General features: G+C 54.2%; 3 protein-coding genes, 3 non-coding genes and 1 pseudogene across 11 annotated transcripts; 5 read left to right on the top strand and 2 right to left on the bottom strand.

Moving 5' to 3' along the window:
- Positions 1 to 8,125: 8,125 nt before the first annotated feature.
- On the bottom strand, positions 8,126 to 12,177 carry LOC100414091 (surfeit 6). Its single transcript, XM_002743436.6, has 5 exons — positions 11,949 to 12,177; positions 11,427 to 11,609; positions 10,760 to 10,848; positions 9,628 to 9,840; positions 8,126 to 9,437 (listed from the first exon to the last, which is right to left on the bottom strand). The coding sequence occupies exons 1-5, from the start codon at positions 12,040 to 12,042 to the stop codon at positions 8,958 to 8,960; spliced, it is 1,059 nt and encodes a 352-aa protein (XP_002743482.4). The 5' UTR covers positions 12,043 to 12,177; the 3' UTR covers positions 8,126 to 8,957.
- A 2,252-nt stretch (positions 12,178 to 14,429) lies between these two features.
- Positions 14,430 to 22,809, bottom strand: LOC100410514 (mediator of RNA polymerase II transcription subunit 22). 6 transcript variants are annotated; one of them, XM_002743431.6, is made up of 6 exons: positions 22,663 to 22,809; positions 21,924 to 22,068; positions 21,306 to 21,466; positions 19,851 to 19,931; positions 18,867 to 19,075; positions 14,430 to 16,166 (listed from the first exon to the last, which is right to left on the bottom strand). In XM_002743431.6, exons 3-6 carry the CDS (start codon positions 21,426 to 21,428, stop codon positions 15,977 to 15,979), a joined length of 603 nt encoding a protein of 200 aa, XP_002743477.3. In that variant the 5' UTR covers positions 21,429 to 21,466; positions 21,924 to 22,068; positions 22,663 to 22,809; the 3' UTR covers positions 14,430 to 15,976. The 6 variants fall into 6 exon arrangements, with proteins under 6 accessions (XP_002743477.3, XP_009003074.3, XP_078187185.1 ...); XM_009004826.5 differs by lacking the exon at positions 21,924 to 22,068; XM_078331059.1 differs by lacking the exon at positions 19,851 to 19,931.
- A 94-nt stretch (positions 22,810 to 22,903) lies between these two features.
- Positions 22,904 to 26,262, top strand: RPL7A (ribosomal protein L7a). Its single transcript, XM_078331023.1, is given in 9 exon segments — positions 22,904 to 22,932; positions 23,602 to 23,719; positions 24,233 to 24,382; positions 24,655 to 24,795; positions 24,977 to 25,056; positions 25,334 to 25,404; positions 25,406 to 25,462; positions 25,873 to 25,942; positions 26,125 to 26,262. Coding segments are annotated over 9 exon segments (807 nt in total). The 5' UTR covers positions 22,904 to 22,929; the 3' UTR covers positions 26,242 to 26,262.
- Positions 24,074 to 24,148, top strand: LOC118148361 (small nucleolar RNA SNORD24). Its single transcript, XR_004735158.1, has one exon. It is a non-coding gene; the product is annotated as a small nucleolar RNA SNORD24 (small nucleolar RNA).
- LOC118148331 (small nucleolar RNA SNORD36) lies at positions 24,838 to 24,907 on the top strand. The gene has a single exon (XR_004735105.1). It is a non-coding gene; the product is annotated as a small nucleolar RNA SNORD36 (small nucleolar RNA).
- Positions 25,191 to 25,262, top strand: LOC118148329 (small nucleolar RNA SNORD36). Its single transcript, XR_004735102.1, has one exon. It is a non-coding gene; the product is annotated as a small nucleolar RNA SNORD36 (small nucleolar RNA).
- LOC118148337 (small nucleolar RNA SNORD36) lies at positions 25,711 to 25,777 on the top strand (annotated as a pseudogene).
- Positions 26,263 to 26,290: the final 28 nt, after the last annotated feature.

The raw sequence follows: 26,290 nt of genomic DNA on the forward strand, positions 1-26,290 counted from the left end.
TAGGTGTGGGCCCAGATGACCAGGGGCAGACATATGCTGTCTCTACTCTTACTGATTAAACAAATGTAAGTTTGATTTTGCTTATTAGCTTACAGAGTTCACAGTACACTGAAGTTTACACCCTGAAATAAGAGTGAATGAAAAGCACAGCACAGAAGGGAACACAGGCTGTAGCTAGTAAAAGCACGAGCAGAAGTGGTAATGGGAGGCCCCGCTAAGCCTGGCACATCCGCGGTGTGGTTGCCGGCCAGGAAAACACTGCCTTGGTCCCATGAACTCCTTTCCAACATGGGGTCTGCACCCGGTCACGTAAATGGGGCTTGTGTAAGCACCCAGGAAAGGTCAGCGACCTCTGCTCACAAGATCCAGGAGGGTCTTTGCAGATGGGAGCTGGCAAGGCAGGAAGGCCTTACGGGTGGAGATAGGGGAACACCTCCCGCACTGCCTTTGTTCTCAGAATATGGGGCGGCATGGTTGCCCCTTGTCCCCAGTGCTCAGGAGACAAAAGCCCCTTGACGCTTTGCGTGTGGTCAGAGCTGGTGGCACCCCCACCCGCCGTGTTCCGCTGCAGCTGCGCATCATGAATGATCAGTGGTAAAACTTGGTGTACTGGGTTAGCCGCTCTTAGAAAAACCACCTGTTTTTTGTATTGTCATGATGCGTGCTTCTCCCCCTGGCCATCTTGCCCCACAATAGTTTCAAGGCCTCCCCTGATAAACCCCCCCTGCTTTCCACCCCTCAATCAACAGGTATGTGCACCTAATAAAAACCTGTGGAAACCAGAACTCGGGGAACGTGGTCCTCGCACTTTACTTTGGTCCCCCGGACCCACCCTTTCACTCTATTTCTGTGTCTTTGTCTTTATTTCCTTTCTCAAGCCCTCGTCAGCACCAGGGCTTGGGACACCCACAAACAGGGGTGGGGCTGGTACCCAACAGGTAGGGGTTTTTCAACGCAGTTTAGGGGTTTGGGGTGGCCAGGTAACAGGCGATTGGTTGGGGCAGACACGAACTCACAGGGGCTCAAAGCTGTCCTGCTTCTTACGGGAGCACCACAGGAGCGAGATTGGCGGGTCCAGGTAGAACCATGGGTATCAGACATGCAAAAAACCCAGAAATACATCTCAAAAGACCAAACTGCAGTTGGGGAAACGGCATCTTTTGTGAGAGGGGTTCACACCTTAGCTCCTCCCTCTAGCCTCATGGCTTTTCATTAGCTTACACAGGCAGTAGAGTTTTGGGGGAGGCCTATTATTTAAACTGTGAACTAAATGTCTCTCAAAAGTTACCCAAAAGCCCAGGAATCATTAAGGGAAAGGAAAGACAGCGGGGGTGAGGGGGGTGTTAGCTCAGCTCACTCTTACAGTTTTCCTCATTGATAGAATTTTTGCAAAGGTGCTTTCACTTTCAGCATGGGTGTTTCCTAACCTATCCTGCTTCCCCAGGTCCTCACCCCAAACCAGCACCCATCCTGCACTCCCAGGCCGTACCCTCCCTTCCCTCCTGCTTCCTGGACCTGTCCTGGGTTCCCCACCGGAGCTGGGAAAGGGCCCAGTGGTGCCACCTCAACCTCCAGGCATCACCTCCAGCTTCTTCCCTCCTCCCTCCACGGGAACCTTGCCTCAAACATCAGTCCGGCTGCTCTCTGCTGCACTCAGCCTCTTCCTGGCAAGCGTGCCTCTCTCCTCTTGAAAAAGAAGCCATTGCAAGCCTCTCTTGCCCACCCCCATATAGACCCCCACTCCTATCCAGCACCAGTGTCTTGGAAGAGCCTCTGGATCACAGGGGCTGGGAAATTCAGCTGTTATCCCCACCAACCAAACACATTCTCCCATCCATGGCCCCTCAGTGGGTGAAGGCTGAGCCCCAGGGAAGGATAGATCATCACTGTCAGAGGCAATTGAACTAGAGCGACTCCATGTGGAATAGGGGCTGGGTCACATGAGGCTGAGACTTACCGGGCTGCATTCTCAGGAGCTTAGGCATTGTTAGTCACAGGGTAAGACAGGAGGTTGGCAGAACTGGTATCACAAGATACAAGTCACCGACACACCTTTGATAAAACGGAATGCAGTGAAGAAGCCCACCGAAAACCAGCAAAACCCAGATGGCAACAAAACTGACTTCCAGTGGTCCACACTGCTCATTATGCACGAATTATAATGCTTTAGCTGCTGAAAGACATTCCCACCTGCGCCATGACAGTTTACAAATGCCATGGCAACGTCCAGAAGTTAGACTCTATGTCTAAAAGGGAGAGGGACCCAGTTAAGGGAAATCCCCTCCCCTTTCTTGGGAAACTCTGGAACAATCCACCCACTGTTTAGTATATAATCAAATAACCAAAAATATACTCAGTTGAGATCCAAGAACCCTGTCCCGGGGTCTGGACTGGGACTCCTTTCAGGTAACACTGCTAGGGACAGGGAGCCCCCACATCCCGGGGCAAGTGGGGCAGAAACCGGAGCATCAGCAGCCGGTCCAGCCAGGCTCCTGTGTGGGCTCCGTGGTCCAGGGTGTTTGGTTTACCAGGCCTCTTTAATACCCTTTGCTCTGAAATCTACTTTCAGTGATTTAAGAGCAAAGACTATTAAAGAGGATCATCTCACAGTAAGGGATAAATTAATCAAGAAGACAACAATTTTAAACTCTTATGTCCCTAAGAAGGGAGCTTTAGGCCAGGCGTGGTGGCTCATGCCTGGAATCCCAGCACTCTGTGAGGCTAAGGTGGGCTGATCACTTTCGGCCAGTTCAAGACTAGGCTGGACAACATGGTGAAACGCTGTCTCTACTGACAATACAGAAGTTAGCCAGGCATCGTGGCATGCCCCTATAGTGCCAGCTACTCAGGAGGCTGAGGCAGGAGAATCACTTGAGCCTGGGAAGCTGAGGTTGCAGTGAGCCAACACTGCCACTGCATTCCAGCCTGGGTGACAGGGTGAGACCCTGTTTCATAAGTAAATCCATGGCAGACACAGGCTCTGCAGTGGGATCAGGGTCCAAGTGCAGCATCTGTGACCTCAGATGTGTCACATCCTTGCTCATGACGGCATTATTGATCACACAGGCAGTCATTCATTAAAGAGACATTTGCTGGCCAGGAGAAGTGGCTCACACCTGTAATCCCACCACCTTGGGAGGCCACCTCCCAGCTTCAAGCAATTCTGCCTCAGCCTCCCAAGTAGCCCGCCACCACATCCAGCTAATATTTGTCTCTTTAGTAGATACGGGGTTTCACCATGTTGGCCAGGCAGCTCTCAAACTCCCAACTACCGACTACCGGCTGAGTCATGAGATTCCCACCCAGGCGGGCCGAAGGTATTTGAGAGGGAGACACCCAGATAGAACAACAGAGTGGATGTATCCTGGGGACCAACAGCCCAAGAACCTTTGGGGCTGACAGTTCTCCAGACTGAAGGCCCTGAGCAGATTTTCATCCACGTATTTATTTTTGCATAGGTGAGTATCATTAACACACAGGTGTTCTACATATACACAGCTCAAGAATATCCCAAGTAGGCAGCTGTTACCCACCTACCACTAATTATAAACTAAAAGATCTTCCACAAGGGAACCCTGGGGCAGGGGAAAACCTCAAGTGATCTGCCTGCCTCAGCTTCTCCAAGTGCTGGGGTTGCAGGTGTGAGCCACCCGCCCAGCCAACTCTTCCTTTCTTGAATGCCCTTTTCTGCCATCCCACTTTCCCATTGTTCGGGGTCAAGGTTGATGCTCACCTTCCCCAGTAAGTCCTCCCGGATCTCCTCCCAATTCTCGTGGAGTAAGCAGGGCAGCTCAGTGGCTGGAGGCACAGGCCTCATGGCCAGGAAGCCCGGCTTACGCTGTGACCCCACTGCTTCTGGCTGACCCTGGAGAAGCTGTCCACGCTGAGCTGCAGACGAGCCACAGCATGAATAGTAAGGATGAACAGCAGGTAACGCCTAGACCAAAGACATCTGGCCTTCCTAAAAACCAGGTGAGCTACATTTTTAAAAAGCAAAGAATGCAGATCAGGTAGTCACTACGTGTAGTAAAAGCGAAATAAAACAATTTTAAACAGAACAAAGTTTCAAGACTCATGCTACCTGATTTCAACACTTACATAGAGCTACAGTGACGGTGTGGCACTGGTTCAAGGTTCACGGGAACAGAACACAGTTTAGAAACAGACCTGCACAGATCCATGGCCAATCGATTTCAGATAAAGATGGAAAGGGAATCTGCCAAGACAGTCTTTTCAGCAACTGGTGCTGGAAGACTGAACATCGTTACGCAAAAACAAATGAAACTCCAAAATGGTTATGCCCATTTATTTATTTACTTACTTATTTGACAGAGTTTCACTCTTGTTGCCCAGGCTGGAGTGCAGTGGCGCAATCTCAGCTCACTGCAATCTCCACCTCCCGCATTCAAGTGATTCTCCTTCCTCAGCCTCCCAAGTAGCTGGGATTACAGGCATATGCCAGCACACCCCGCTAATTTTGTATTTTTAGTAGAGATGGGTTTCTCCATGTTGGGCAGGCTGGTCTTGAACACCCAACCTCAGGTGACTGCCCGCCTTGACCTCCAAAGTGCTGGGATTACATGAACCACCACACCTGGCTGCCATTTATTTATTTATTTGAGAGGGAGTCTCACCCTGTTATCCAGGCTGGGTGGAGTGCAGTGGCGACATCTCAGCTCCCCGCAACCTCTGTTTTCCAGGTTCAAACGATTCTCCTGTCTCAACCTCCCAAGTAGCTGGGATTACAGGCATGTGCCACCAGGCCTGGCTAATTTTTGTATTTTGAGTAGAAACGGGGTTTCAACATGTTGGCCAGTCTGGTCTTGAACTCCTGACGTCAAGTGATCCACCTGCCTCGGCCTCCCAAAGTGCTGGGATTACAGGTGTGAGCCACCATGCCTGGCCACAAGTCCTTTATTATACTGTATGTTTTACAAATATTTTCTCGCATTGTTAGACTTACCTTTTTTCCTTAATTTTTAATTTTTGATGAAGTGCAAAATTCATTGCAGGATGGGTCAAAATTAATTGGCAGGATGGGTAGTTAGAAAATTGGCAAGGATATGGAATTGAAATACACTGGACCTGACTGGCATTAAAACACTTGACCTCACAAGAGCAGAATACGTTCTCCTGAAGCACACACTGAGCATTTACCAAGAGAGACCATAGTCAGGGCTATGAAACAAACGCTGTTAACTTCAAAAGGATTCGAGCGGTTTTTGTTTTGTTTATTTTTTTGATACAGGGTCTTACTCTGCTGCCCAGGCTGGAGTCAAGTGGCAGGAACATGACTTACTGCAGCCTCAACCCACTTCAGCTTTCCCAGTAGCTGGGACTACAGGCATGGGTAACCACCCCAGGGTAATTTTTCTGTAGAGACAGGGTCCTGCTACGTTGCCCAGGCTCAAGTGATCCTCCTGCTTCAGCTTCCCAGTGTTGGGATTACAGGTGTGAGCCACCACGCCCCAGGCAAGGACTCGACTGATACAAAATATGTTCTCAGACCACAGTGAAATTCAACTAGAAATAAGTAACAGAAAGATCTCTGGAAAATTCCCAAAGATTTGGAAGCTAAACAACACACCTCCAAATAACTCATGAGTCAAAGAATAAATCAAAGGGAAATAAGAAAGTATTTTGAACAGAATGAAAACAACATAACAAAATTTGTCAGGTTTCACAAAAGCAGACTCAACTTTTTAGACCTTACAAATGCCTGACTGGTCCCTCTTGCCTCTGGTGTACTGCCGGGGGTTGCCCTTCCCGTCTTTGTTCACTGTGCCGAATCCTACATGACACTGTCAACCTAGGAAGAAATCCAGAGACGGACTCTAAAATAAATGGGATTTATTTGGGAATAGCAGCTTATCTGGAATAATGCAACTGTGAGGATGGTCTTGTAGTAAGTCCTGTTATTGGTCTGTCTGTAGACTTGTGCCGAGTCCTGCTATTGGCCTGTGTGTAGGACGTTCTGTGCTAAGTCCTGCTATTGGCCTGTCTGTAGAAATGTATTGCGCTAGGTCCTGTTACAGGAACGTGTGCATGAGGGCTGCTTCATCCCCTCCGTTTTATTAGAGTTTGACATAAGTGACTCCATTTTGGTACAGGCAACGTTCACAACTTTCTATGTGACTTCAAGGCCCTGCATCCTGAGCCTTCCCCTAACCATTTTGCAGGACAACTCTCTATGAGACTGAGTTCCTTGAGAGGTAGGACTGGGTCTCATTCCCTCCTGAAACTTATCTGGGACAGCGACGGCCCATGCCATGCATGCCATGTGTTGCTGAATGCCTGCATCTACTCTCCCAGCCAGTGTGCCAGTCCCCACCGAGCCTCGCTCTCAACCTCCCTGGCTGGCATAGGTGCCTTGCACAGACATCCAGTAGCACTAAAAGATTGCTGTGCTCTCAGCTTCCCCCACCTGCAGCCCTCACTGGCCCACCCAGGTGTCCTGTCTCTGCTCAAGATGAGATCCCCCCACCATCCCCTCAGTCTCCATAGCCAGGTGATGGTAGCTCCCCCATGGTCTTTTCCAGACCCTCACTGGCCCCTTAGGTCACTATGATGACCTCACCTCTTGGGACTCCATGTGGACATCTTTCCCTCGAATACATCTACATTTACCTGACCAAGCATGTGGTTTCAAGATGGATCCCATATCTGGCTCCAAATCCCCTCGACAGATTAAGGAAATCCCCTCAATTCCTAGCTTGCTAAGAATCCTTATTATAAATGGCTGTTGGGTGACTTACTGAGTGCGTGTTCTGCAACCACTGAGATGGTCACGTGGTTTTGCTCCTCTAATCTATTCATGTAAATGACACTCTTAGATACTCTGGCGTTGAAACCGCTTTGCAATTCCGAATTAAATCCAGTGTGGCACTTTGCTAAACTTGGTTTTTTATTGTTTACAATCTTGACCTTGGTATTTGGTTTGTAAGTTCCCTTCCCCTTACCTAGTTTTCTTCATGTCTAGTTTTGCTATCAAAGTTAAATTAATGATTTGATTCTCTGTTAGAATTTGTCTAAGTCTGGAATTACCTGTTCTCTGTTTCGTGGAACATTATGGACTCAATTTCATCAGTGATTACAACTCAGCCTTTCTGTTAGTTTTGGAGATTTTTCTTCCATTTACTTTGAGTTGTACCAACGTGAGTAGCACACTTAGTTCATCTCTGGCCCTTAAAAATACAGACACACATGCTGGGAGTGGTGGCTGACACCTGTAACCCCAGCACTTTGGGAGGCCGAGGCAGGCGGATCACACGGTTAAGAAATTGAGACCATCCTGGCCAACACGGTGAAACCCTCTCTACTAAAAATACAAAACTTAGCTGCGCGTGGTTATACACGCCTGTAGTCCCAGCTACTGGAGGCTGAGGCAGGAGAATCGCTTGAATTCGGGAGGTGGAGGCTGCAGTGAGCTGAAATTGCATCCCTGCACTCCAGACTGAGACTCGTCTGAAAAAAATTAAAATGTAGAGACGTACAGCACACATATGTATGAACGGCACTATCTGTCTATCTATAGGCGCACATGCATTTAGGGAACATGAATTGTTTGGTGTGCAGGTTTAGCTCTTTTCCACAAATCTTTTCTTTTTGAGAGAGAGTCTGTCACCCAAGCTGGAGTGCAGTGGCGCAATCTCGGCTCACAATCCCCACCTCCCAGGTTCAAGCAATTCTCCTGTCTCAGCCTCCCAAGTAGCTGGGATTACGAGCTTGTGCCACCAGGCCTGGTTAATTTTTGTATTCTCTCCATGGAGATGGAGTTTCTCCATGTTGCTCAGGCTGGTCTCGAACTCTTAACTTCAGGTGATCCACCCGCCTTGGCCTCCCAAAGTGCTATGGGATTACAGGCATGAGCCACGGGGCCTGGCCTAGCTCAAAATTGTTTTAATGACAGGGGGATGTGGTCAGATGATAACACTGATTCCTTGAAATATCTTGAGACTTCTTTTCTGGACAGAGTAGGTGCTGTTCCATATACGCTTGGAAAGAAGATGGATTCCTTTCAGATACTGTTGTGTCTGTCCTGAGATCAAGCTCACACGCATCTGACGTTTGATCTTTCACGGCTTTTTCCTCAGTCCACCGCCTAGTAACAGACATGCCAGCTCCCTTTCAGTGACAATCTTTGTCTCATAACCAGAGACCAAAGAATTTTATTTACATCTTTATCATCCATATACCACTACAATTCACCTGGGTTGGTTCAGCCTGCGTTCATTTGTCTGCCTGTAACTTTGGATTTAATTCTCCCATCCCACTTTCCCATCTTCTGTTTGCCCCAGACTCTCTAGTTTTACTCCTTCTCTTTTCCTTAGGGCCAGTGCACGTGGCCCAACTCACATGCATGGACTCTGGGAAGGTACAGCTGCCTCCCTCCCTCTAAATTCTGAGCAGTGAAGAAGAGAAAGGAATGAGACCCCCACAGGCAGAAGCCAGGAGATGGGGGAGGAGCCATGGCGTTCTGTCCCAGGATGCCCCATGCCTGGACATGCTCCTGCCACTCCCGAGTGCCAGGTGCCCATAGGCTACACCTCAGGGCTCTGCTTGTGAGCTGTGAGCTAAGGTGGCCTGGCAATAGAGGCCACCCTCTTCCGTCCTGTGGCTCCTGCAAACACAGGCAGGGGAGAAGAGGCAATGACCGCCCACCACCACAATCCCTCCTCCCTGACCCTGCAAACTTTGGGGAAGCTTTCAGGCCCGGAAAAGGCCTGAAAAGGGTGCCCCAGTCTGGCTCACCCTTCCCTGGGTCTGAAGGCCCCGGGCCCCATTTTCAAGGATGACGCTGAAACATCCTCTTCCACACGGGTGACCTGAGCCCTCACAACTCAGCAGAGCACGACTCTGTCCCCTTCACGTGGAAGGGCCGAGGTCCACGGAGATCCTGGGATGAGCCACCATCAAGGACTCAGAGGGTCCCCTGGAGCCTCCCAGGCAGGAAAGGCTCAGGCCAGGCCCGCGCGCTCCAGGTCCTGCGGCAGGATGCGGCCCTTCTTGCGGGCCTTGAGCAGGCGGCGCTCAGCGCGGGCCGCCTTCTTCCTGCGCAGGTTCTGCCGCCGCCGGTCCTGGCGCTGCTGCATCTTCTCCACCACGCTGGCCGTGCGCTTCTCCCACCGGCGCTGCCGCTGTGCTCTGCGCTTCTCCTTGCGCTTCAGGGCCTCCTGCAGCAGGCGCTCGTCGTCACGGATCTTCACGCCCTCCGCCTTGTACAGGAGGTTGGTCCACTTCATCTTGGCCTCCAGCTCCTGCGCCTTCTCCTCACTCTGGCCGCGCAGCTCGTCCAGCTGGCTCTGCCGCGTCTGCAGGCGCTCCAGCAGCTGCCGGTAGTTCCTCCCGGTCAGCGGCGTGAGGTTCCCCTTCACCCTCTGCCTCTTCTCCTTCCTGCGCTGCGCCTTGCTGGCCGGCTGGTCTTCACTCACCTCCACCTGGGAAGGCGATATGACGTCACATCACGCCAGCCCCGCACTCGGGCCCCAGCCCGGGCCAGCACCCCAAGGGACCTGTGCTGTCCCTGTCGCCACTTTACAGGCGTGATGGGTCTGGACAGAGGTCACGAAGGGCATCACTGAGGCCTCAGGGGGACCCGGCCCACCCGAAGCCCCAGCTTCCACTCACCTTATTGAAGATCAGCCTCGGCATCTCCCGAGGCTCCCTGCCGGCCCCCTCGGGGCTTGGCTCCACGGGCTCCTGAGCCTCCGCGGCCTCCTCTGCCTTCCTGGCCTTCTCTTTCGCCCGCAGCTCCTTTCGCTTCCTCTTCTTCCGGTCCCGTTCCTGCTTTCTCCGCTGCCTTTTCTGCAGGGCGGCAGGGGACAGCTCCTTGGCACTGCCCTGTGGGAAAGAGGCGCTCGCTCATTAAGGTTCTCTCGACTCCGGGGTCCCTAAGTCTGGCCCATGGTTGGCAAAATCAGGGCTGGAAGACAGGTGAGGAAATCCTCACGCCCAACAGGGGGCCCACTGAGTTCAGAGTTCCACAACCGGATAGTGCTCCCCAAAATGCAAATGACCCAAAAAGGGAGAAGGGACCCCCCAAATAAGAATCACAGCTTCCAATTCCCAGGCAGTTACCATGTGCCGGGATACACCACACAGCGTTTTATGGATGAGGAGACCACTGCCTAAAACTTGGAGTTGGGGTCTGAATACCCAGGCACCTGTCCCGACCCCTACTCACTCTGCTCATGAGGTTCCCAAACGAAGCTCTCCCCAGTGGCCTTTCCCATCCCTGGGCTAATAAGAGCACTACACCAGCCCGAACGAGACCCATGCTGCAAGAATGGGGCCGCAAGCCTCTCAGGAACCACACACCGTACCTCGGGATGGCAGAGGAGAGAAGTGGGGACTGTCCCCCACACAGCACGAGGCTTTAAGAAAGGGCCCCAGAGAAAGGATGTAGGGGCTGACACCACCATTCGGCACAAAGAGCTGCACTGGCACTTCCTGTGCCTGGCCACTCAGCTCAGGTTCCTCTCAACTCAGAGGACCATCAAGACATTCAGAGAAACAGACACAGGAGGTGCCCATCCCAGTGTCGTGTTCAGCAAAGGCAGCGTCCCAGAAGGAAGGAGGCTGATGACGCTAGGGACTGAGGTTCTCCAAGAAACTAGGAACCGCTCTCGCCGGGCCCAGCTGTGGGGCCCAGGCAGGGTCACTGCACTGGGAGAACAGGGCTGCAGCAGCTGCTGACAGCCGACCCCAGAGAGAACACAGACAGGGCAGAGACAGCACTCCAGAACACCTGCCCGCCTACCTGGCCCCGGGCCTCCTGGATCTTCTCATGCAGTCGCTGTCGCAGAACATCCAGGGCAAACAGAGACTCGGGCTCTGTGGCCAGGTCACCTGCAGGGAAGGAGCCAGGATTGTAGGGGGCGCTCTCTCACCCTTCCCCTCCCTCCCTAGGGCCCAGCACCCGTCCCACTGTGGCCACTCATGGATCTGCAGGACAATTCCCGTAAATTCTACTCCACCACTTCCACCTGGACTGGTTCCCACACCATCCTCCAGGATAGAAAACTGAATACCTCTTGAGGCAGGTCAACGTGCTGGGAAAAAAATTCCTATGGCACAAGCCAAACACCTCCTCCAAATTCTGCAGCCTGCGCCCCTGGACAAGTCTGCTCTCACGACAGCCCTGCAGAGACCTGAAGGGCAGTACAGCTCTTCAAGCCAAGCTGCTCCAGGTGCTCAGAGAGAGACAGCCTCACCTCCTGCCATCCTGCTCACCATGTGGCCTGGAACGCCATGCAGTTCTTTCGGTCCCATCCACCCTAGTGCTCCTGTGAGCCTCACTCTTGGGGAAGTCCCGTGCTATCCCTGTGGGCCTGCTGCTGCTTTTTTTTTTTTTTTTAAAGAGGAGACTGGACCAAGCCCAAGCCAGCCCGCCCTGCACAGAACCAACACGCCCTGATGCCTCTCACCTGCAGGGGTCTCTGCTGAGCTGGAAGCTGAAATCGCTGCCCCAGAGGCTGCTGGAGACTTCTCCCCGAAGGACTTGGCCTTGTGCTCAGCAGCTTTCTCTTCTCGCTCCCGAAATTTCTTTTGTGATGTGTTCCTTTTCTTTTTTGAGGGCCCTGCAGTTTTTGAGCCTTGAGTTTTGCCAGCTAAAAAGTAAAATGAGAAAGAGTCGCCATCCCAATCCCGTGGCCCATTCAACAGGCGGGAAAGGCCCAGCAAAGGCTTTGATCCCAGTAAGAGGCAGAAAGAGGATCAGGACTGGGGGCCAGAGACACTGAGCAGAGTCGGAGGTTGCAAATGAGTCGAGATCGCGCCACTGCACTCCACACAGCGAGATTCCGTCTCAAAAAAATAACTAAATAAAAGGAAACGGCGGTAATTTCACACGTCACTTAGATTTTTTTCTAGTCCTTTACAGACTCTTCTACCCCGACCCCGGCCGCGTCCCTCCTTCGCAGGCCCCCAGTCCCGGCCCTGCGCATTACCCCGCGTGCGCGCCTGCGGCTGCGGGCCCGGCTGGACGCAGATCTTCCTGGCCAGGCTCTGCAGGTAGGCGTCCTTGGCGAGCAGAGAGGCCATCGCGGAGGTCGGGGCAGTGCACGACTCACACCGTCCCAGCGGCACCGACCACCCTCCCCAACCCCGCCGTAAACCACCACACGTGCAGGCGCCGCAGACGAGCGCCGAGCCGCCAGCCCGCACGCTCGATTAGTCAGGCCTGGCTCCTCCGGAAGCGGCGCGCAGGGCGGGGCGCACAGCATTGTGGGCCGAGGGTAGCGGACCTCCGCCCGGAGTCGCTGCAGTCCGCGACTCGTATTTCCGGCCTCGGGGCCTCCATCTCCTGGGCTCCGCGGGTGTCTCTCCGCTCCCCTCATCCCCACCCGCGGTACAGCATGCGCTCTGGAGTAGGGGCGAAATAAATGAATGACCGGCAGTATATGCATTCAGTCCGTAAGGGGCCTCAGGTCTCAGGCGGACTCGGACTGAACGCCTGACACGTGGCAGGCCTTAGGTTCAGTCCCACCGGACACAAGCCGTGTGTCACACACAGGTGTTGTTGGCCAGTGTCTGCCGTATAGGTAACTGATAAAGCGGGCAAGCGTGTGACTGTCATGTGAGGGGAGCCCCAAGGAAAGCGAGAAGTGTTGGGTGGGAGGGAGCCAGCCTGTTCAAGGAAGACCCCCTGGGCAATGTTTTGCTTTGAAAATTATGGTTACACACCACTCTTTTTAACACATGACGTGGCCTTCATAAGAACTCACCAGGGGCAGGAGAAAGGAGAAGTCATGGCCTGAGGCTTGGGACCCCCATACCTGAGTTCCTCCTGCACAGGAAAATTACAGGCTCCTTAAGGACCCAGAACCCCTTCCAGGGCAACCCTGTTGGTGAAGGGAGAACCTGAAGTCATAAATTACAATGGAAAAGGTGGTTGCTAATATATGTATATTAGAAACAGTAAGAACTAAACTTTCTTCCCCTAACTTCTGCCATGCGGTGAGTTAAAAAAAATTTTTTTTTGGCAGGGCACAGTGGCTCACACCTGTAATTTCAGCACTTTGGGAGAGGCCAAGGCAGGAGGATCACTTTGAGCCCAAGAGTTTGAGACCAGCCTTGGCAACATAGTGAGCCCCTATCCCTACAAAAATATTTTAAAATTAGGTGAATGTGGTGGCCTGCCCCTGTAGTCCCAACTACTCAGGAGGCTGAGAAGATGGCTTGAACCCGTGAGCTGGAGGTTTCAGTGAGCCAAGATCACGCCACTGCATTCTAGGCTGGAGTGCCAGGCTGTCTCAAAAAATACAGTTTTTTCACTTTTCAAAAGGCCAGTCAAATTTAGCAGTGGGGGGGCGGGTTGTATGCCAACTACAGTGACACTAAGGTAAGTTCTGACATCCCACTGCCATTCACACCAGCCTAGAGGTGATGCTTCATGGAGGATGGGCGTGACACTGCAGATGACTCCCCTGGACTGCTGGGCATCTTAACCCCATCACCTACTGAGTTCAGAATGTGTATCTGATCCCCTAAGCCCCATCTCATCCTCTCATTCCAACTTTTTCAGTTAAAAGCTCCATCCTTCCAGGTGCTTACATCAGACTGAAACCACTGACTCCTTTCTTATTCCCACGTCCAATGCTTCAGCAAATGCTGTCAGCTGTGCATTCAGAGCACCTCCAGAACCCAACTAGACCCACTCCCATCTCACCACCACTCTGATCCTGTTTTTAGTTTTTGAGTTGGGGTCTCACTCTTTTGCCCAGGATTGGAGTGCAGTGATGTGATCTGGGCTCACTGCAACTTCCACCTCCTGGGTTCAAGCAATTCTCCTGCCTCAGCTTCTTGAGTAGCAGGACTACAGGCGTGTGCCACTACGTCTGGCTACTTTCTGTATTTTTTTTTAGTAGAGACGGGGTTTTACCATATTGCCCATTCTGGTCTCAAAATCCTGACCTCAAGTGATCCACCCACCTTAGCCTCCCAAAGTGCTGGGATTATAGGCGTGAGCCACTGTGCCTGGCCCGGTCCTGTTAGATTTTAAGACAATCCGAAGTAACAACCAAATACAATGCAAAATAAAAATAGGAATAAAAAAACTACTTCCGGAACAACAGAAGAAATCTAACTATGGCCAGATGCCAGAGGATATGGAATCATTCATTTAGGTTTTGATGGTAGGAGAAGGTGCTCAGAGGCAAACTGACAAGTGCTTCCATGAGTTCAAATCCCCTCAAAAGAAAAAGCTTGGGATAAAAGAGTAGTATAGACTGGGGATTGGCCAAGGCTTAGCAACCTGGAGGCCGCTGGTGACCTTAATAGGTGTAGTGTTGCTAGAGTGGTGGAGACGAAACCTGTCTGATGTGGGCTTGAGAGAGAACTGCAGATAGACACGCCAACTGCTTCCCCGTGGAGCGCTGCTGCCAAGGGCCATGACCTGGAGAGGAAAAGGGTCTGGAGAGCGGCCTGGCTTTAAGAAGGGAGAAACAACTTTATTTTCACATGGGAATGTTGGTACTGGCCAAGCAGAAAACACAGCTGATGGCAGAAGGTCTTATCGCTCAGGTTTTCAGAAACAGGACACGTGGGATCCCACCGCAAAGTCTGGCCTGTTCCTTGCCGGTTTTCCCTTCTTATGTGCTTCCATCTGCTGGTGACCTGATTGCTCCTTAGTGGTTAAGTACATGGCATTTCCACAACTAAAACAGTGCAGGAAGAGATCAGCAGACTTCTCAATGGGGAAATTCCCTCAGAGGGGAAGCAACTTCCCTAGGCCACCCCAGAAGCCGGGCCCAGAGTTGTGGCTGGGCCTCAGGCTCCTGTCTGACTGGTGCCTTCTGCTTGGCTGTGGGGTCCTCTGGTCCAGGTGGTGATGGGTCAGCTGTGTTCGTGCCTGTCCACAAGGCTGGATCCTGGGCTGTCACCTCATCCATACATCGGGAAGATGATGGTCTCCCCATGAGAAGATGAAGCACATGGATGGTGGTGGAGGAACTGGGGGTGCGGGAGTTAGGGGCAGGTGTGCTCCCCCAACACTTCCTGCCCAGTGCTGTGATTTCTGCATTTCTAAGGTGAGCCTGGCACCAAGAGACACCGGATCTAGAGTTCCATGAGGGTTCTGCCACTTCACGTCCTATCTCTGTGGCCACGGGTAAACCTCACCCCTTCTAAGTCCATATTCTCTCCTCTCTGAATAACTGGCACCAGGAGTACTGGCTTGGGTGGCAGTGAGGATGAGATGCCATCACAGGCACCGCTGCCTAGATGTGCAATGATGCATCAGCTCCATTCACTGAATACTGGGGACCTACCAGGTGCCGGTGGGGAGAGGGTGACCTCGGGCCAGGCTGTTCAGGAAGAGCTGAGGAGCTGCTGCCCGGACAGCTGCTGGGAGACTGAGCCTGGCTCTGGGCTGATGAGGAATGAGAAAGAAAGAGCAGCGATGCAAAAGGGTGGCGCTGTTTTAATCAAGTCTCATTACAGAGGCGGAGTTAGGAATGAGTCCCACCAGCTTCCATATGCGGGGGCAACCCTTCTCACAAGGCCCTGCCGTAACACTCAGCCACGGCACCAATGTGTGGCTCAGGGCAAGAAACAGCAGGTGGGGCTCCGCACAGGAACCCCGGACTGCCCAACACTGTCTGCTCGGACTCCCTCCCAACTCTAACAAGCTTGGGTTGGGGCTCCCCATGTCAGGCACCCTCCTGCCCCACTGCTGAGGTCCCCAACAGGCCACACCTATGTTGGAAACTTTCTTCTACCTGGCCGGCCAGAAAGGCAGCAAAGAGAGATGACGACTCAGGGAATGATGGGCTGTTCAGAAACGGCCAGGAAACCACTTTCCCAATCATCCTGGCTGTACCAGCCATGGGCTAACGAGCTCCGCAAGGAAGTCCCAGTGGCTCTGGGATCCTGAAGTCCCCAAATGGGAACCTAGGCTGAAAGAAGCAAGGCTGTGGCAGCATCCAGAGGGCGACCTCAGGTTTTGTTCCTGACGATGAAAGGTGGCCCCAGAGGCTCAGGCATGCTCAGTGGGGCCGGGGCCACCGGCTTGGGAATGGGCAGGGGCTGCCGCCTGCAGGGGGCCAGCACTGTGCTCCGGGGACACCAGCAGAGGGGCCGAGAGACCATCAGCAGAGTCTGTGTCGAGGTCCAGCCTCCCGTAAGCTTCGCACAGAGGCAGGTCATTAGCTTCACAAAGGCTTGAGCTTTTCCACCACCAGAAACCCCAGGGAGACAGGAGCAGGCAGAGAGGAAAGCCAGGGGAAGGGAAAGCAAGACAGACGCAGAGTTAAGAAAACGTGACCACACCCAGACCTGCCTTTCCCTTTTTCTACTCCTGCTCCAGCTGGCCTGAGTCGGCAGGCCTGGCAGAGAGAGGGGCCGGTGGTGAGAGCCACCCTGCGAGCAACCTTTTTTTTTTTTTTTTTTTTTTTGAGACGGACTTTCGCTCGTTACCCAGGCTGGAGTGCAATGGCTCGGTCTCGGCTCACCACAACCTCCGCCTCCTGGGTTCAGGCAATTCTTTTGCCTCACCCTCCTGAGTAGCTGGGATTACAGGCACGTGCCACCATGCCCAGCTAATTTTTTGTATTTTTAGTAGAGACGGGGTTTCACCATGTTGACCAGGATGGTCTCGATCTCTTGTGATCCACCTGCCTCAGCCTCCCAAAGTGCTGGGATTACAGGTGTGAGCCACTGCGCCTGGCCCTGAGCATCCGTAAAGGAAAAAGCCACCCTGACCCAGCCACCAACAGCTGTGTGACCTCAGCAGGCTCTTCCTGCCCAGCCTCCACATGGGCCTGTCCTAATCCCTGCCTCCCAGCTGGTGCTGGTCCCCTCCTCTTGCAGGAAGCTGTCAGCCTGGCAGCCCTCTCTCCTCCCCGACTGCAGAAACCAGGGTCACTACACTGCAGAGAGGTCTCTGAGGGCGGACTCTGTCTTCTTTCTGAGTCTGTCCCTGTCTGACACAGCCTGAAGGGGGCGAACTTGGTAACACAGGCCCTGGCACTTCCCTGTAGCTCCACCAGCCAGGTGGCCTCTGGCAGGCATCCCCACCTTTAACAAGGGGAATTCTCAGGGCAGCCAGAATGCAGGTGAAGGGCACGGCTAGCCCTTCCCATGCCCGCAGCTGTAATGGCCCACACCCACCTCCTTCTAACCTGCAGGCAGGGGCGCTGGCTTTCCCACGTCCTGCCTCCCTTGCTCCTGCCCTTGTTCACTCTCAGAACCGTCCTGGGCACAGAGTAGCATCCCGAGGAGAGTGGAGGAGGAGAGGCAGAGCCAGAAAGAGAAAATAGCGGCAGGTGGGCAGGCAGGCACGGAGGGGGGGCAGCTCATGCAGGGCGGGGTGGGGAGTGTAGCGCCCTTTGGGGCACCAGCAGGCAGGGACAGAGGAAACTCTTCCCAGCCCTGGCTGTTTAAAGGCGATGTACAGAGGAATGGCAACTGCCTCTGCCACAGGAGCTGTGTGAGGCCCCCCGGGGCACTGGTGTGGACAGGATGCTTGTGGGAGGGGACACAGGCTGGCCTGGAAGCCCCTCTGGATGAAGCCGAGGGACTATTGGGGAGGGTGTGGGAAGCCTGGCACATCTGTCCTGCGTTTGCACCCTACCCTGCTGCAGGGCTGTGGGCAGGTTCCCTCCCTCCCCACCCCAAGGCAAGGCAGGCTGAATTTTGGCCTCACAGCTGCTCTGTCCAGGGGTCCTCAGGGATAGTGGCTGCCCCAAGAGACAAACCGAACAGTTGTGGAAGGACACGCCCGGAAGGGTCTGACACACCCCAGGACCGCTCTCGGCCACCCTGCTGTGTAGGAAATGCTGTCTCCCGTCTGCAGAGTTAATGAGTACTGGGGACCAAAGATTCCCCCCCCCAAAACGCTCTGGAAAACTCTAGAACTGCTGCAGCCAGGCAGTGCCACTGAGCCCAGGGCAGGGAAACCAAGCCCCAGGCCACACTGGCTCTAAATGTCTGTGGCTCCCAGCATGGCCAGTGGGCAGAAAGGGGCATTTTCAGTCCACCACCAGGAAGGAAAGTTTTGTCCAGGAGAAGGCACAAGATGGACACGGACTCAGCATCTGCTGGACTGAATCTCAATTTTCTAAGCTAACGGGGGCAGAGAGGAAGGCCTCCCTGTCTCAGCCTAAGATTCCCCCTAGGTAAAAAACACGTGGACTCTGATTTCTCAGACCCTGCCAGCTGAAAAGGTTCAGGTTTCCGGCTTCTTACGTGGCCCCAAGAGGGTCAGGATGATGGGTTTTGACCCTTCTGCATCCCTGGGGCCCGGCATGGGCCTGGCACGTGGGCCGGCTCCAGCTCCGTGGATAAGGCTGAGTGGGTCAGAAATCGGAACTCCAACAGCTTTCAAGGCCATTCCCTGCCTGGGCTTCGTCCCCCACAGTCACATGACTCCACACTGGGGTTTGGTGACATCCCCATGGAATTGCATCCCTGATGCCCTGGACATAGGTATGGACTTGAGTGCCCAGGAGGGGCTGGCCCAGCCTTGGCCAAAATCTCTGAATATGGATTCAGACGCTAACAGGCGCAGCAGTGGCCCAGAGGCACTGCCCGAGGAGGGAGGCTCTCAGGAAGAGACCCTGCAGGGGATGCCAGCCGGGCCCTCCCTTCTCCAGACTCAGCCTGTCCAACTGGCATTGAGTCCTGAGGCTTTCATCACACCGCACTGTGGGAAAGGCCCAGGGCCCTGGCAGATGCTCGTGAATTGTCTGTCGATCAAACGCTCTGGCCAGGAGCTCTGCTCTGAAACCCAGGCACGGCTCCACTGCCAAGAGCAGCAAGGATTTGAAAAAGCAGAAGGCCCTTGAGAGTCAGGCCAGCCTTGCCTGCTGGCCAGGCCCAGGTAGGCAGGCTCCCACTCTCCACAGGGAGTCCGGCACTATTTGTACCTGGACGAGTAATACTCCTCCTCCAGCTCGTAGAGGTCAATGGAGATTTCGTCCCGCAGCGTGATGAGCTTCCGGTCACACTCCTCCTGCAGCGCACGCAGCTGCTGGTTGCGCTGGTCGATGGCCTCGTTCACGGAGGGGAAGTCGTTGAGGATCAGGAACTGCTTGAGGTCGGACACCAGCTTCATCAGGGACTCACCGGCTCGGACCTGTGGCCATGAGAACCAGGGTGGGCACAGGGTGAGGGGGGACAGCGGCCCTGCCTGCTGGTGGCTGATCCTGGGCAAGTTATGGCCTCTCTGGGAGCCTCTGCTTCATTACAAAGCGGGACTCTATCCCTGACCTCCACAGGTTCATTTGTGAGAATTAAGTGAGAAAACTGGGATGTCAGTTCCGGAGGGCAGCCCTCCCCTCCTCTCAGCCTCTGGCTTCCATTCTTGCAGGACCGGCCTCCAGTCCACTTATGCGGGTGCACACTCCGCTCATTACGAACGCAAACAGATGAAGCTACAATCCCTCTTGCCTCCTGCCCCTGGGCAGGGGTAGCACAGCTGCCAGCTGGGCACGGATCCTGGGAGACCTTTTCCCACCCATTTTCTGCCTTGGACATGAAGCTGCAGGAATATCTGCTTACTGTGTTTCTCCTGTGGTCCGAAAGAATCCAATGGTGCCTATGGTTCCGTTCGGCTGTTTGCCTTTTCACTCCCAACTGACCTCGTGAGTTAGCAGGAAAGGCTGCCCTCTTCCTGGCACCTGCTCAGCTACAGGACGGCATGGCTGGCTCTCTGCCAGCCTTCCTCCAGGTGCCCCACATACGGTCTCCCCCACCTCATTCTTTAGAGCATGTCTACATTTGCCTCCATCTGCTCCTTCTCGGGGGAAGAGCAGACCAGCCCCAGAGCCCCCTACTCCTCCACCCAGGAAACCCCAGTGGGTACTAATTCTCCTGGAGCCTGGGCTGTGCCCTCCACCCTGGCCACTCACGATGTTGGCAGCTCGCACGTGCATCTCGTAATTGTCCTGTTCACCTTGAGTGGCCCGTGACACCTGTGTCTCGTCCTCAATCTGGGGGCAAACAAGAAAACCTAGAATCAACCCAGCCAGTGTCCCACCCCTGGCTCAGCCAGGCCCAGCTGATGGTAACTGTCATCTTTGCTCGGGATGCCCACACTAGGCACGACCTGTCTGTGGTGGCTTCTATAGACCTGAGCGCTGTCAGCCAAAGCCCTGACAAGGTTCAATTCCACCCTCTCTTGTTCTGGCCATGGCAGACAACAGGCACCTTGCTCAAGAAACACGGAGGCCGACCCACACAGCTGCCGTGCTCGGTGCAGGGAGGGGGGGGTCTTAGCTGGGCCGGGTCTTTCTGGGCTGTGGGAGCCCTGTTTGGTAGGAACTGTCCTCACTTGCTTGGTATTTGGTAAACTGTTAGATGGATTAATGAAGGGATGATGTATTTTTTCTTTCAGCGACTATTTCCTGATCACTTCCGAGGTGCCAGGCACTGTGTTATACGCTTGACCAACATTAGCCCATGACATTCTCACAGAAGCCTGGTCTGCCACCCCTGGTTTCTAAGTGGGCAAGCGAGGCTGGGACAACCGGTGCTGTCAAGGAGTCTCAGACAGTGAACAGAGGGGCCAGGAGCACAGCCAGTGCATTCGGCTAACCTGGATGGGGTTTCCCAGCGGGCCTTTCGAGGGCTCAGCTCGGGGTGGGTGTCAGGTACCCTCAGTAGTTAAGAGCCAGACTTCGTGGGTTCAAATCCTGGCTCAGCCAGTTATTAGCTGAGTGAGCTTGTGCAAGTCACTAAGTCTCCTGGGCCTGGGTTTCCTCCTAAACTGGAGAGGACAGTGGTGCCCACCTCAGAGTCCCCATGAAGATTCAGCGGAATGGGCACAGACAGCCACACAACGTGGCTTGACACATGGCGAGCACAAAGTACACGCTGGCTTCCAGGCTTACCATCAGTGCTTACCCAGCCTGCCAGCTCTGCAGCAGCCAGAAGTGATACAGCCCAATGTGGTGCAGCTGCAACCATCAGCAGGCTTGCAGGCCCAGTGCTGACCACTCCACCTGCCCGGAGGGGCTGGGGCTTCTCCCCTCAGCTCACTGGCTCTGTGCCAAGCTCCGAGGTAACTGTTTAACATAGGTAAACTCACCAATGCAGGACCCCACCATGCAGGAGAAACTGAGGCACTAAAAAATGAAATCTCCAAACCCACATGGACGAGGGGCCCTGGCGGTCCAGCATTAGTCCCCTGAACTGCCTTGCCAGGATGTGCCATTACTTGGTTGATTTATCCGCTGCTGACCGTCTCCCTGTGCGCTGGGTGCTTCCTGCCTGGAACACCATTCACTCACACTGCTCCTCCCCTGGCCTCTCCTGTCTCCACCCCTCCCCAGACCCTGCTCTCCTTTGTGCCCCTCCCACCCCACCTTGGCGGTCTTGATGATCTCGGTGAAGTTGTCCATGATGGACTTGATGTCATCCTTCAGCCGCTTGTTGTAAGACTGCAGCAGTGTCTCCTTGCTCTGGGGCAGGGCTCTCTGCTGGGCCATGGCAGAGCCTCAGGCGGCCCAGGGGCAGAGACCTGGACCTAGAGTGCAGGACAGACCCCTGAGTGCAGGCAGAACCCTCAGCCACCCTCTATGCCCCCAGCTTAGCAGAACACCCAGATTTCCGGGAATTCCCTTTCTGCCAAATAAAGTTAATCACTGAAACACAGATGAACTCATTCCATCAGCAGGCACCGCAGTGGTGCCAGGATTCTCCTGTGGTCCCACCTCTGCCAGAGCAAGCAAGCTCATCCTAGAACTCCTGGCCAGCCCTCCAAGCCCTGTCTAGGGCTCCAATCCATACTTCACGTCCAGGCCCAGAGCATGTCCCAGAAAGGCTTGCAAGGTCAACTCCAGCTTCCCGGCCCTGGTCCTGACCTAAATTCTCAGCCCACTGCTACCCTCGCCACACCCTCCCATCTGAGGAGTCCTTCCAATCCGACCCCTCTGCACCGCCTGCATCCACTCTTTCATTCCACTCCCACTCCGGCTCCTGACCTCATCTCTGCACTGCGCCCAGCTCCCTCCAGTTTCTGCGCGGCAGGGAAGAGGTCCTAAAAAGTGGTCATTCTGGCCTGGCCGGGGGCGCGGTGGCTCACGCCTGTAATCCTAGCACTTTGGGAGGCCGAGGCGGGTGGATCACCTGAGAGGTCAGAAGTTCGAGACCAGCCTGACCAACACGGTGAAACCCAGTCTGTACCAAAAATACGAAAATTAGCCAGGCGTATGTAATCCCAGCTATTCGGAGGCTGAGACAAGAGAATCCCTTGAACCCGGGAGATGGAGGCTGCAGAGTCGAGGTCGCGCCACTGCACTCCAGCCTGGGTGACAGAGCGAGACTCTTATCTCAAAAAGAAAAAAAAGTGTTCATTCCACTCCTTCGTTTAACAGCCCTCGCGGCTCCTTGGTAGTCTCTGGGCGGCCTCGGCGCTGGACCTGCCTGGCCCTCTGGCCGGGTCTTTGCGCACGGTGCTCGGGGAAGGGCTGCGGCCCCCTCGGTTCGGGGCCTGGCGCGAGGCCGAGCGGACTCCTGGACGCACTCGCGTTGTTCACGCCCATATTTGGCGGGATAGTGGAAATAAGTCACGCCTAGTAAAGTGGACCCTGACCCCAGCCCCCACGGCCCACCCCCCCCACCTCCGTCCCCACCCCCCCACCACACCCTCACCCCCAACACAGCGCCCACGCACCGGACGCCGCGTCCGCGGGGTGGGCCCGGGGCAGGGTGGGCAAGTACCTCCGGGACCCGCACTTTCCCGCGCCTCTCCCCGGGCCGGGCCCGCCCGCCGCAGTTTCTCGGCCGGACAGTCTTCCCGGTCGCTCCGCAGTCGGAGAACTGAGTCAGCCTCCGTAGCTTCTCCGACCCGCGTCGATTTTTAGGTTTATAGGAGTCCTGTTGCTTTAAATCTGATATCCCGCGCCGGCATCAACTCTCGCGATCTGCCTGGGGGCATATTTATTACCCACAATTCCCTTTCCTTCCTTTGTCTTCCCGCTGCCGAGGATGGTGAGTGAGGTTTTTTTCTGCGACAGCGTAACCGGGTCCCGACTTTTTCCGCTGCCATCCTGCAGGCGCGGCCTCACAGGGCCTCCTACTCCGCCTAACTCTAGAAGAGCCGTACCTGGTGTGGCACGGAGACATTGAGACGGAGTAAAGCCCTGGGCGGCCGGAAGCGGGATGCGTTGGTCCGGATGCCGCTGGGCTGGAGGAGGAGGCCCGGGAGCGCGGCGGGGCGGAGGCGCTCGGAGCACTAGCGAGCGGCGCCTGGTTTTTCTGAGGGCCGCCCCAGAGGTTTTGTCCAACGAGTTCCGAGCCCGCATCTGCTGCTTCTGGAGCCTGCGGGGCCGCGGCTCAGGCGCCCTGAGTCCCGTCCGGGGAGTCTCCTGGGTCGGCGACGCGAAGAGAGCGTGGCGTCGGCCTTAGCCGGACTCCGGCCACTCGGGGTTCCGTGCGGCTGACGGAGGACGCGCTTGTCGAGTCACGGCGAGGATGTTCCCGGCAACCAAGGCCGCAGCTGCACAGGCTGGGGTGGGGGGGCGCGCGGAGGGGGCTTCTAAACGCAGCTCGCCGGTCTGGTCCGGCAGGGGCCGTCGGCGCCCCTTGTTTTGAAGGAGCCAACCTGAGACCTCCGGACGAAGGAGGCGGCGGCTTAACCGGGATTTTCTTTCTGTGCAGCCGGAACTTCAAGACCAAGGGGAAGAAGGTGGCTCCGGTCCCTGCTGTCGTGGAGCAGGAGGCCGAGAAAGTGGCGAATCCCGTGTTTCATTTGAAAAGCTGAAGAATTTTGGCATTGGTGAGCAACAAACGGTAGAATGAAACGGTCTGTGTTTTTCCCCAAGGAAAAGTGGTAATAGGGTTGAGTCGGATCTTGTAGGTTTTAATGGGTGTGACGTGGTGTCAGTCCTCAACTTGTGTCCCTTGGAGACGGGCAGTGATGGTGCCTGTCTCTTGCTTTCATTGGGAGTTGCTGAGTGAGCGTTCGGCTGAATAGGGAAGTGGCCTTGGATTCATCTTAGCCATCCGAAAACAAGTGCAGCAGTGTTGTCCCAGCGAGGCCCTCGGATTGCAATTCTGCTGTACTTGGTGGCCCCTTGGCTTCTTGTTAGGAAAGGCATCGTGCTCTCGCTCGCGTTCTCGGGTGCTTGGGTGCAGATGATGTAAGAGAATATTTGCTATCTGAAAGATGCTGATGACGTTTTAAACCACCAAGATCGCTGATGCACCCACACCCTTCTGAGTGGCCCCAGACATGAACTTGACACGGAAATGGAGCCTCACTCGGTTGATGTCGCCCTTTATTTCTCAGGCCACGACAGCCAACCGAAAAGAGACCTCACCGGATTTGTGAAATGGCCCCTCTGTGTCAGGCTGCAGCGGCAAAGAACCATGCTTTATAAGCGGCTGAAAGTGCCTCCTGCCATTAACCAGTTCACCCAGGCCCTGGACCGCCAAACAGGTGAGGTTGTGTGGCGTGGAAAGGAGTTTTTCAGGCAGAGACTCGACTCTGACCGTTCTGTATCTGAGGCTTCCGGGGTGGGGGGGAGCTTTTGAGGTGTATGAGTTTATTAAAGTCAATGATGACTGACTTCATCCGGAATCTGAGGGTGAATGGCCTTCAGTTTCTTTGTCATTACATTGTAGTCCTTATATATAGGGATGTAGCGTTTCTATTCAGTGATAAGGAGTAGAACCTTGACTACAAGCCTGAACTGAAAAGTGTTTTCCCAGCTATTGAGGTGCTGAAGCTGGCCCAGAAGTATAGGCCAGAGAGGCAGCAAGAGAAGCAGCAGAGGCTGTTGGCCCCGGCCGAGAAGAAAGCTGCTGGCAAAGGGGACATCCCCACTAAGAGACCACCTGTCCTTTGAGCAGGTGAGTAGACCCCACCCTAGGGTGAACACTGGGGGCCAGCTGTTGCAGTGATGTAGAATTTCTTCACCTGAAATGACTGAAGAGTAAAAGCGAGCTTTTTAACAGAGTCAGCACCTGGGCCCAGCAGCTTCTAGTGACCGGAGCAGGCCTGGTGAATGGTCACACTGATTGTGTGTTCTAGGAGTTAACACCGTCACTGCCTTGGTGGAGAGAAAGAAAGCTGAGCTGGTGGTGATTGCTCACGACACGGATCCCATTGAGGTGTGTTTGCCTGTTGACTGCTAATCCAAGGGCTTCTGTCAGTACTGGGAAGAGTAGGCCTAATGACGAGTCAGTGTTGAGACCGAAGTGGGTGGGGACAGTACTGACAAGGGATGCAGCTCAACGCGTCGCTCTTGCAATGATGTGAATCTCTCACTGAATTTAACCTTAAAGTGGGAATCCAGAGCTTTTTAACCCTGAGCAGTTGCTGCCGAGCTAGCTTTGAAATGTACTGCTTTTGGTCCAAATACGCTCTTCAGCTAATGCTTTCTTCCAGCTGGTTGTCTTCTTGCCTTCCCTCTGTCGGAAAATGGGAGTCCCTTACTGTATCATCAAGGGGAAGGCAAGACGGACGTCTAGTCCACAGGAAGACCTGCACGACTGTGGCATTCACCCGGGTTAATGGGTAAGTACACAGCCTGGCCCCAGACTTCCCCAGTGCATTTAATCCAAGCCTCACAGTTGTTTTCCTTAAAGGCCAATCTTTTACCTTTAAGAAATACATTTGGCATTTGGCTGGGCGTGGTGGCTCAGGCCTGTAATCCAGGGACTTTAGAGGCCAAGGCGGGCGGATCACCTGAGGTCAGGGTTCAAGACCAGCCTGACCAATATGGTGAAACCGTCTTATTAAAAAAAATACATTTATCTGAACTTTTGCCAATGATGGTTAAGAATTTCTTCACCTGAATAAACCATGTGGTCACATCGCATCTGAGGCAAAGACTGTCTTGAGCTAAAAATGAAGAAACTTAGACATTCTAAAAGGGAAACTGAGAGGCCAGAAACCCCCTATTGTTTTCCCTCCTGCCATGTTAGGGAAGACAAAGGCACTTTGGCTAAGCTGGTGGAAGCTACCAGGAGAAACTGCAGTGACAGATACGAGGAGGTAAGAGCAGCTTCACACAAAATATCGTGCTAATCATCCTTCCAGACAACTGGCTGGCTTAACGTATGAGCAGTTCCATCTGGCGATCAGCTTGGAACAGCCAAACACAACAACGCAGCTAACAACCCTGAAAATCTCAGAGAACAAGAGGCTAAGCTGACTCCCTCTTTTTGTCTTTTCAGATAACGCCGTCAGTGGGGAGGCAATGTCCTGGGTCCCAGGTTTGGCTCACATCGCCAAGCCTGGAAAAAGCAAGGGTGGAAGAACTTGAAACATCCATTATAGTTTTCTGTAAATAAAAGTAATTTAAGTAATACAAATTTTCCTTCAGCCAGTGTCTGTAGGTAT

This window comes from Callithrix jacchus, chromosome 1 (assembly GCF_049354715.1).
Source record: "Callithrix jacchus isolate 240 chromosome 1, calJac240_pri, whole genome shotgun sequence".
NCBI classification, from domain to species: Eukaryota; Metazoa; Chordata; class Mammalia; order Primates; family Cebidae; genus Callithrix; species Callithrix jacchus.